At 48.3% G+C, this 10,837-nt stretch overlaps 1 protein-coding gene across 4 annotated transcripts; it reads left to right on the top strand.

Moving 5' to 3' along the window:
* The first annotated feature begins 142 nt into the window (after positions 1–142).
* ralgapb (Ral GTPase activating protein non-catalytic subunit beta) lies at positions 143–10,825 on the top strand. Of its 4 annotated transcripts, none has more exons than XM_058054788.1 (33): positions 143–741; positions 2,303–2,438; positions 2,835–3,018; positions 3,226–3,387; positions 3,587–3,789; positions 3,853–4,019; positions 4,089–4,263; positions 4,335–4,466; positions 4,532–4,644; positions 4,709–4,750; positions 4,816–4,860; positions 4,927–4,974; positions 5,040–5,158; positions 5,219–5,547; positions 5,620–5,787; positions 5,863–5,977; positions 7,149–7,284; positions 7,353–7,414; positions 7,473–7,515; positions 7,611–7,726; positions 7,798–7,980; positions 8,034–8,182; positions 8,275–8,435; positions 8,537–8,646; positions 8,708–8,836; positions 8,895–9,074; positions 9,129–9,284; positions 9,347–9,464; positions 9,531–9,656; positions 9,729–9,769; positions 9,834–9,915; positions 9,984–10,038; positions 10,382–10,825. In XM_058054788.1, the coding sequence occupies exons 3-33, from the start codon at positions 3,001–3,003 to the stop codon at positions 10,755–10,757; spliced, it is 4,059 nt and encodes a 1,352-aa protein (XP_057910771.1). In that variant the 5' UTR covers positions 143–741; positions 2,303–2,438; positions 2,835–3,000; the 3' UTR covers positions 10,758–10,825. The 4 variants fall into 4 exon arrangements, with proteins under 4 accessions (XP_057910771.1, XP_057910770.1, XP_057910772.1 ...); XM_058054787.1 differs by having other exon boundaries at positions 4,086–4,263; XM_058054789.1 differs by lacking the exons at positions 143–741; positions 2,303–2,438; positions 2,835–3,018; ... (2 more) ...; positions 3,853–4,019; positions 4,089–4,263 and having other exon boundaries at positions 4,315–4,644; positions 4,695–4,750.
* Positions 10,826–10,837: the final 12 nt, after the last annotated feature.

Raw genomic sequence — 10,837 nt, 5'->3', positions numbered from 1 at the left:
TGCTCGTGAGATGTCTCCTCCGTCTTTTAACTCGCATGCACGAGCGCCAACAGAGCGCCATGTGTATCACTTCCTGTCTGCCTGCTGCAGCTCGGTCTCATGGTTAGCAGGACAAACATGGAGGAGAAGCAGAGTCCTAATCTCGGTCATGAGGGAGAAACGTGATCACGTGTTTCATGAAAGAATCCATTCTAACACTTTCAGGACCGACACACCTTCATCCTCCATCGGCCCCCACCGCCTTCCTCTTCCTGGAAAAAAAACTTCTGCAAGAAGGTACAAGGTCATGTGATTTTAATTATGAAATAATAGTTAAATAAAACATACACTCAACATTGCATGCATTGTCCAGCAGGGGGCGGTAGTACTCATCACTAAACTTAATGTTTAACTTTGCTGGTAATGTTTTATTTGACATGTCCGAATAGGAAACTCAGGGAGAGAGAAGAAAGGAGTTCAGTGTCTAATATTCTGGCTGTCAATCATCACCTCCTTCAGCACTTTGATGGTCAGCAGATCATCGAGGAGACAAAAAGACATTCTTTGTTTTTGTGTTACGTCTCAGAGCTAAGACGTCTTGGATGACTGTAAACATTGTAGACGCTGATGAATGCTATTACTCACAACTACTGACGGGAGATTATTCTGTCATCTTTAAAGGGGCGTGGCCTGTGCGTAGATAAGATGAGACATGCTAATAGCTCCTCAAGAAGAAGAAGAAGCAAAGAGGACATCTGGCAGGTCAGTCAACATCATTCTAATTGTCTAAGGCTACCAAAGCATGCTAGGAATGCTAACGATAGCGGGTGAAGTGGAAAGGACGCAAACGCATGCTTTGTCTTTTTACATCTTTACAGCTTTTTACATTTTTTGAGGCTCTTTTGTGATTAAGGGTATGCAAATAGACTTGACTTGACTTGACTACATCCTGACAAGTTCACAACCAGGGCCGAACCCCATTTCCAACAACCCCGCCCTGGAGTCTATGACCTATTTTATTTTTCTTGTATTGCTACAATATTGCGATGAGACATTAACTTTTGGTTGCTTGGTCAGGTCCAGACTTCGACAAGACCATAGTGGTCCAGGATTTGGGATTAGAGTTGGAGTCAGATTTGGAGTTAGAGTTAAGGATGGGGTTATGGTTGACGTTGGGAATTGTGGTAGGGTTGGGAATTGGGTTCAGACTGAGGCAGGGTTGGTGTTGCCATAGATTTAGAGTTGGGATTAGGATTAGGTTGAGATTGGGAAAGGGTTTTGCAGTTGGGTTAGGTTTAGGGTTGGGCTTGAGATTAGGGTTCAGACTGAGGTAGAGTTGGTGGTGCGATAGATTTAGGGTTGGAAGTAGGGTTAGTGTGGGATTGGCGTAGGTGTGCAGTTGGTATTGGTTTATGGTTGTGTTTGGTGTATGCTTGGGAAGTAGGGTTAGGGTGGGTTTGGGGTAGGTCTGAAGTTGGGATAGGTTTAGGGTTGGATTGGGGTATGGTTGGGATTGCAATAAATGGAGGGTTGGAAGTAGGGTTAGGGTGGGATTGGGGTAGGTGTTCAGTTGGGTTGTTCAGGTTTATGGTTGGGATTGGGGTAGGGATGGGGTTGCGATAAATGGAGGGTGGGTTTGGGGTGGGGTTTGAAGTTGGGATAGGTTTAGGGTTGGGATTGGGGTATGGTTGGGATTGCGATAGATGTAGGATTGGAAGTAGGGTTAGGGTGGGATTGGGGTAGGTGTTCAGTTGGGACAGGTTTATGGTTGGGATTGGGGTATGGTTGGGATTGCGATAGATGCAGGGTTGGAAGTAGGTTTAGGGTGGGAATGGGGTAGGGTTGGGGTTGGGGTAGGGTTGGGGTTGCGATAAATGTAGGGTGGGGTTTGAAGTTGGGATAGGTTTAGGGTTGGGATTGGGGTATGGTTGGGATTGCGATAAATGGCAGGTTGGAAGTAGGCTTAGAGTGGTACTTTACAGGGTTCAGTAGGCTTAGAGTGGTACTTTACAGGGTTCAGTAGGCTTAGAGTGGTACTTTACAGGGTTCAGTGTGTAAAGTACACATAAGTGACTAAATATTATCAGTTTCTCTAGTATTTCAAAATGGGGGGGGGGGGGGGGGCAGGAAAACTGTACCAGCCCAATACTGACCCCAGAGAAAACGCTGGTCCTTGCTGGACCTCTAATAATGGTCCACTGTGCAACCTGAATAAAATGAGCCAGTGTGTAGGAGCTTTGAATATATTTTGTATTGAGTATAAGTGTACTCTTTCTTGTACTTGATACAAATTTGAGCAATGTAACTTGACTTTTACTTTTAGATCTTCCATCTGTGAATGAAGATGTTTCAGAGTTAAAGGCAGCAGGATCTATTCCTGGATTAAAGCTAGTGGGGATCTTCAAGGACCTTCTGGAGGTGCCTGTGTGGAGGGTACCAGCTTTAACACTAGAAAGAAAGTAAAGAAAATATTTCTAGTAGAAATATAAATAATTTGCATAGATAATCATGTTGACTTTTACCTAGCAGTTAATATGTTTATTATGGTTACTATATCATATTCGCTGTAATATTTACACCAATTCATGTCTACTTATTACATACATCTCTTTCACGACCTTCCGCATGCTGCCCCCTTCTGGTCACTTTAAGCAAATACGCCTCATTTCTAAATCGATTAACATTTAAGATAGCTTCTAAAAACTATTTCTAAACAGTTAATTTCTAAAACTATTCACAAAAACTATTCGTTTTTAGGATTATTTTAAAGTTTCAAGATGACATTTTAACCGAATTGAGTTTTTCTTTTGCAATGTTGACAATCACATCAAAAGCTGTGTTTTGATGACATGCAGGTGTGTTGACACCAAATAGCTGACAGCAACAGCGGTCACGTGGCGCTGTGATGGAGGTGTGGCTTTTCCCAGCTAACACTGAAGGCAGCACAAGTTTGGACTGACTGCGGACTTTTTGACGGGTCTGAACTCCCCTAATTTCTGACCCAAAGCAGGACGGCAACTGATGTCCAGAAGGTTACAGGTTTGATTCACACACACACACACAATAACACAATAACACATATACTGAAACGGATTGCATTGCTCCAATATGTTATTAGATTTCTTACTTCCTGTATGTGTGGGCGTGGCCAGATGTTTGTTAATAAGTGAATATTGCTAACTTGTTTTACTTTCAAAGTGACTTTTGTGTTCCTGGCAAATCATTTCCTCTACTTTTACTTGACAGACAGCTATGGACCAATCACCCCGCAGTGGGCGGAGTCATATCAGCGTGCTCGCTTGCTTTCCTACCACTGTGGGCCGAGATGTGGCTGTTGCCGTAGTGACGCCCCTCGGCGTCAGCCTGGGAAACCCCAACAGCCGTAGCCTCCTGCGCACAGAGGCCCAGGTGCGCGCGCATGCGTGTGTGTGTCTCAATAAAATGTCTGAGTCATGGACAAAACATTACAGATTAAAAGGACTTGAGGGTCCTGTGAGCCTAGAAGATGATCCAATATTGTTTTAATATCCAATAAATTTATCAATTTGTCAATTTTATCTGCATCAACCGTTCTTTCCGATCTCCAGGCTTCATGTTGTCTTTTCAGGTGAAGTGGACAATGGAGGTGCTGTGCTACGCTTTGTCCCTCCCGCTGGATTGTGACACGGTCAAACTCTGTGTGGACGTCTACACCAACTGGCTCCTGGCCCTCGTGTCCCCGCGAGACTCCATCCCTCCGCCAATTATCAAGGAGCCAAACATCTACACTCAGAAGATCCTCAGACACCTGCTCACATTCTTCCAATCCAGGTACATGATCCAGTAAGCACCTGAGAGACCCGTTGACCTCTAGCAAACTGCCGTCTTCTCCAGGAGGGACCAGTCTAGTGTGGTCCACCAGGCTCTCTGCCAGCAGGTCCTGAGTGCGGTTCAGCTGCTGGCCAGAGAGAGCGCCGCCATCAATCAAGACACTTGGGAGACACTTCTTCATTTCCTGCTTTGCGTCAACCAGTCAGTGCTGGGCCCGCCCACCTCTGCGCGTAGGTGACAGACCACACCCATTGGTCCCGTTCTTGGGTCCCATTCCTGTGTCTCTGTCTCTGCTGCAGCTGCATCACAGCATTTGTCCGTGGACGTCCTCTTCCAGGTGTGGCTTCTGTGTTGCTCTCGATGTTTCCCGTCTAGATCTTTGTGGGTCTTGTGGAAACAGATGATGAGAAGCTGGAGGTACCAGCCTGCCACAGTGGACCAGTGGACCCGTGTGGTCTTAGCTTTAACCTCCAGGTCATCCAGCAAGGACCACTTCCTGCATCTGTGGACTTGTGACATGACATGACGTTCTTGCATGGCCGCAGGTTGTTGCCGCTGGCTTTCGGTCCAGCCTTCCCATCCTTTAAGGTTCCTGTTGAAGATGCTGCACTGATCCCTCCTGACTTGGACCACCAGTGCACTCTGAAAACCTGGTTCCGGTTCCTGCATGTGCTCGGGTATCACTACCATCAGGTTGTGTCTGAAATATCCTTCAGACAGTCACATGGTCCCTGTCCTTCAGCAAACCTGCAGACCTGAGGCGTCCGCTGGTCGATGGTACGGCGCCTCCAACCCAGGAGGACGTGTTCCTCACAGCCATAACAGCAGTGAGCAAGATGGTCCACGCCTTTCTGGGTACTGGAGCACAAGACATGAACATCGGTCTGACATGAGCCGTGATGAAGGTGTGTTCTTGCAGGTGTCAGTGAGGAGTTCTCAGAAGACCAGCAGATCAACTCAGGTAGTCGACCATGTGCGCACCACCTGGAGATTGGTCATGTGCTCCTTTTTGGTGTCTTCTTTCAGGACTCGCAGCAAGGATCCGATTCAGAGACCGGCTTCCTTCCGTGGGTAAGAACTTCCTCCATTGAAGTATCCAAGTGGTGATTGACAGCTCATGAAGGTCGCTTCAAGCAGGCGTTGCAGTAACTCGAAGTCCTTTCAAAGACAGACTGCCCTCCTACGGTAGGCTCCGCCCATCTCAGCCCCTCCTCGTCCGCATTTGGACAAGTTTCTTCTCGTCCCTTCAGGTGTCTCACGGCCTCGTTCTGGAAGTGCCCCGCCCACCCCAGTGAACATCATGAGCGTGCCCAGTAGTAACTCCCCCCCTCCCGTACATGGTCGGCTGAAGACATTGGGTGTTTCTAAGGTGACATCTTCACAGGTTTTTCAATGTCACATGTCTTCACACGTCCATTTCTCTCCTCAGATGTCCCACCCCCTCCATCACTGGAGGTCTTCCTGCGGTCCTCCACTCCATCCCTCATCCCTCAGGGGTAAGGTGGACTCGCTCCTCCGTCTCTTTGGCTGCTTCCTGTTTGACGCATGTGTCCTGGACAAAGATTGTGCTCCTGCTGGTCAGTATGTGCGCTACACCTTGCTGCCGCTGTACTTCAAAAAGCCTGAACAGTCACATGTGACATGTCATGTGACATCAGAGAGATGGGCAGCCGGACGAGCCGAAGCCTGTGGGACACTTTGTACTATTTTTAGCTGTAAGAAAAGTGCAGAAAACATCCTCCCTGTCCACCTGTCCAGGTGGGCAGCTTGTTCTTCTGCTGGCTTTGTGGACATGAACCTGTGTTGGACTTAGATGAGTCTGCCTTTCAGGTTCTACTTGGTTCTTCTGCAAGGTCTTCAGGTGTCAGAGGAGATGAGTCCTCCTGTTCTGGCCTCCATCCTACTCAACTCCTCCTCTTTGTTTTGTTGCGACCTTCCGGGAGTCAACCTGCTGCTCCCCTCCTTCATCTCCGCTCTGGAAGCTGTGCTGCTTGACAGGTACCTCAAACATGATCACGGGAGTACACTACATGAGTACAAGTACTAGTAGATACCGCTATGTGTCTCTGGTAGGGAACTGCTACGCTTCAAGACTTTTGTGAGTCCAGTGGACTTGAGGCGAGCCTCCATCCTGATCCTGATGTCACTGTCGCCCCTCCCTCACCAGTTTGGACGCATCCACTTGGAGGTAACCTTGTCTTATAAGCAGAGTGGGTGGGGCGAATTACTTTGAAAAGTACATTCCCCAAGAGGTTTAGCAAAGTAGTGACAAAATGACTCCTTTCATTCATTCATTCATTCATTCATTTTCTACCGATTTTTCCTAACTAAGGTCCAGCACCACTAGGGGTGCTGGAGCCTATCCCAGCTGTCACATATGCACATATATGACAATATAGACAAACAACCATTCACACTCACATTCATGCCTATGAACAATTTGGAGTCGCTAATTAACCTAGCATGTTTTTGGAATGTGGGAGGAAACCGGAGTACCCGGAGAAAACCCACGCATGCACGGGGAGAACATGCAAACTCCACACAGAGATGGCCGAGGGTGGAATTGAACCCTGGTCTCCTAGAATTCTTTTCCAAAAACGCTAGGTAACAGTGGTTTCCTGAGAGTATACAACCGCAACCCTAGTTGACTAGCTATTTAGCTCCCTGTGTAGTCGTACACTGTAAAACCGGATAAGTTGAATTTACTTAAAAAATTAGAGGCCCTAAAAATGTAAGTGATGAAATGATAATGGGCGGCACGGTAGTCGAGTGGTTAGCGCGCAGACCTCACAGCTATGAGACCAGGGTTCAATTCCACCCTCGGCCATCTCTGTGTGGAGTTTGCATGCTCTCCTCATGCATGCGTGGGTTTTCTCCGGGTACTCCGGTTTCCTCCCACATTGGCCTATTGTGAATGGTTGTTTGTCTATATGTGCCCTGTGATTGGCTGGCCACCAGTCCAGGGCTAGGACAGCTGGGATAGGCTCCAGCACCCCCGCGACCTTCGTGAGGAAAAAGCGGTAGAAAATGAATGAATGAATGAATGAAATGATAATTGAGTGAATTCAAATGAAATACTTTAAAAGTACTGAACTTGGTATTTTAAGTACAATTAACTAAAAGCCAAGTTCATTCTTAAAATTATTCATAAACATGAATTGCTTGGCACCATCATTAAACTTAATAGCTTAAGTTCAGTTGATTTAACTTACTTATTTTACTTCATATCTTAAGTTCATTACAATAAACTTCAAGTTTATTTAATTCCTAATTAGTAAGGGTAACTGAGTTTTAAAGTAATTGAACAACAGCGTTTCTCCCAGCACGGTTCTTGCAGATAAAAGCCTACCCGTCTTCAGGTGTTGCTCAATGGTCGGTACGGTGGTGATGATGTCACATCAGGAAACGTCCTGTCTCTGAAGCCCCGCCTCCTCAGCATGCTGATGGTCTCTCTGCAGGCAGAGACCGACAGCACCAACGTCCAGATGCTCCTGGGTCAGTTCCGAGTGAGATCAGAGTTTTTGGTTTGGTGTGGTTTTATTCAGCAGTTGTTGCTTTTGCAGCGGCCATGATGATTTCGATTCAGGACTCGGCTCTGCTGGAAGCTGCAGAACACATTCGGCAGGTGAGTTCTGGTTCCTTGACCCGATCCCTGCAGCCTGTTTATATTTGACTTTTTCCAGCCGCGGGCCGAACCCGGCAGAACCAAGGGGGACGAAGGACCCGGTGAGACCAGACTGCTCACAAGTCAACTGATGTATTTTCGGTTGTCTTATTCCATTGTAACTCTATGTGTATGTGTTTCCATGGCAACCAATCAGCCGCGGCCCTGTGGATTCAGTTCGTGCATCTGCTGACTCAGCATCTGATGTCTCAGTGGAGGAATGACTCAGCAGTTTGTCTGGCGGCGATGGAGGTTCTGGGAGGACTTGCCAAGGTGGTCACATGACCGCCCTCAGACGTCATTTGCATCGCGGCGTGGGTCTCACGCTGTTCTCTGTCCCGCAGGTGAAGGTGAGCGTGGCCGAGGCGGAAAAGAGGCGAGTGGTCACATGGGTCTGCCGTCACATCGAGTTCCAGTGCAAGCGTCCTCCTCCCCTTCACTCCAGGGACCTTCACTCCATCATCGTGGCGGCATTCTACTGCCTCAGCACCTGGCTGACTCAGCACCCCGCCATCTTGGACCACCAGGTACTGCTGACTCATCATCAGGTATCTAATGACTGACCGACGTGTGTGTCCAGAACTGTTTATTGGAGGTTCTGGAGACGGTGGAACTGGGAATTTCGGGCAGCAAGTCCACACAGGAAGAGGACATGAGATGCAAAGAGGAGAAAGAACTGAATCCGGTCTCTTTGAGGGTGAAGGACGCGGCTGAGGTGACACTGAACTGGTGAAGAAAACAAACGCACCCTGGCCTCAAAACTGTCATCTCGATTCAGAGGGTTCTGTTCTGTTCTGACATGCCTGGCATCTCCGTGTCAGCATCATGCTGGTGTCGGGAACCTTTCCATCATCTGCAGGCTCGCTGGATGAGGATGCTCTGATGGGCGGTTCTGCTCCACGACACAGAAACATGAGATATTTTGCTGTGGATGCTTCTGTGATCCTGGGGTTTCTGGAACAAGCACACGTAGCTGAAACGGGTGTGTTGCAGAATCCTGATGTTCCGAGCACAGATGAGAAACATCAACAACAAGAGTGTGAAGTTTGTTTCAGAACCTGAGAGGGGTCTTCATGCTTCCAGTGTCTGTGCCATGCCCGTCGGTCACTGTACTGATTCGAGGACCATGGTCACACCATACCTGGTGCCTACAGCACCGCCTTCAGCCCAGAGAGGCAAGAAGAAGCGTAAAGGTGAGCAGTGACTCAGGAGAACAGAAGAACTTCTAATAATGCTCTTTCTGTTGAGCCTCAGCTCGACGGTGAAGTTGCTGGGACATCATGTGGTGTTAAAGCTCAACCGCTTCCTGAGAACATCAGCAAATGTCCTTCTGTAAAAGCTGACCTGAGCGTTCCAGACCTGCTGGAGAGCATCACTGAGCAGGTGAGAGGTTCGTACCTGCCGGGTGGACACAAGTCCATTCTTGTTTCTTGTCTGTCAGGTGCTGCTGGAGCATCTCCGAGTGGCCTTGCAGAGACAGCAGCAGATGGAGGATCAGCCGCAGGTGAAGAGCCAGATGGTTGCCATGGCGACTTGTTTGCCACCGCCTCCTGTCACTCACTTCCAGACGGCAAGACTCTTCCTGTCCCAGATGGGCCTGCTGACCCCTGAGACTCTCAAGGTACACGTTGAAGACCTGTCTCTCATCTGATGTCTCACCCGGACGTCTCTGTAGGATCCAGGTTCCGGAGGGACACCTCAGTTAGCATCTCTGGACTCGTCTCTGCCAGGGTTCTTCGAGGATCTGGGATGTTTGGACCAGCTTCCATCCAGAACCCGTGACAGCATCTTTGTCTTCTACATGAGGGCAGGACAGAAGACAACTGCTGAGGTCACCATGCACCTTTTAGTCTGTTTGGGTCAGAACCATGGACTAAAGTTCTCCCTTTCTAGATTCTGAGGAACGTGGAGTCCAGCCGCAATGTCTCGTGTCACTTCCTGGACTTCCTGTCAAGTCTGGGCTGGCCGGCGAGGCATGACCATGAGGGCGTGACCAGCACATGTACTTCAGGTGGGGGTCTGACCACATGGAGAGGTTAAAGGTTACCCTAGGTGATTGTCATAGGCCGTCTCCCAGAATTCCTTGCAGTGATCGGTGAGAGTGGAGGGCGGGTCTTTGACGGAGATAAGTTTGTCCTCAAGTACGCCGACGCTCTGACAGACATCACCTTCATTGTTCCTTCAGCATCATCGTCATCACATGGTCGTATCTTCATTTATTCAGTGAATAGAAAGAAAGAAGACATTTTTGACGGTGATGTTTTTCCAATTCCAGCTCATTGGTCGAAGCGCTGGAAGCAGGCGGGCCATTCGGAGGTTAGCCCAGCCCACCCAAAAAGTACTTTTTTTTTGTTTTGTTCTAACTGCTCTGTTTGTCCAGACGTCCACAGCTGAAGGTGTGAGATGTCTTCATGTGGTTTCATCACTGCTGATTGTGTGGCTGGAACGCTCGGAGGACATCGGTACGCAGGAAGGAGTTCTTCCTCAAAAAGAAGTCATTCCGAGCCGTGACGTGATGTGTGCCTTTCAGAGTCGTTTCCTGTGTGCCAGCTGCTGTCGCTCAACAAAGTAGAAGCGGAGAGCAGGTAACACCTCGCTTTTGGCTTCTCCCTGTCAGGGGTCACAATCACATGAATGGTTTTGGCTCTGGGAATTGAACCCAAGGCACTGTACATATCTCATTAATAATGAATGACATTTTTTTTTTATATTTATATGAAAAAACAAGCTACTGGCCGTTTGGCTGCAATTCGGACACCACTGTCCTTATTTCACCAGCAGCAGTTCCACTGTTCTCCTCAAGGTGGCGACAATCAACATGAGAAATAAATGACTAATGACTAAATAAATGAATAATGTATTTACCGCCCAATGAAACTACTATGCTGCCCCCTGCTGTTTTCATTTGTAATGGCATCTGTCTGTCAGTGTCGCCCATGTCCAGATCATCTTCATCCGTCCTCTCAAAAGTGGGCTCTTCCACATCACTGTCCGCGAAAAGTCCAGCAGGAAGTTGAGTCTGGTTCTTCCGCTGCTCAGCGGGAGCGTGCTCAGCAAACGCAGTCTTGGTCTGTGTGTCCCACTTATCTTGGACTCGCCATCCCTTTGTCCTCATGTCTCTTTGTCGTCAGGTGTGTCAGTCAGAGAGATGGTGATCAATTGTTGCCGTCGGCGACAGTTTTGGAGTGACTCGGCCCCCCCGCCCCATGTCAGAAGGAAGCTGATGATCAGTGACATCATTTCTCGGTACCGCTGCCACCGCTCTGAGCCCGCTTTCTACAGCGCCCTGTTCCACGACCTCTGACCCTGTGGCGCTTTTGAACCTAATCAGTAACTAATTGATCAGTGTCAGTGATGAGCAATAAAAACAACCTCAAGTATTGA

This window comes from Doryrhamphus excisus, chromosome 18, assembly GCF_030265055.1.
Source record: "Doryrhamphus excisus isolate RoL2022-K1 chromosome 18, RoL_Dexc_1.0, whole genome shotgun sequence".
Classification (NCBI taxonomy): domain Eukaryota; kingdom Metazoa; phylum Chordata; class Actinopteri; order Syngnathiformes; family Syngnathidae; genus Doryrhamphus; species Doryrhamphus excisus.
The sequence above is the reverse complement of the archived record's forward strand: the minus strand, read 5'-3'. Positions and strand labels throughout refer to the sequence as shown.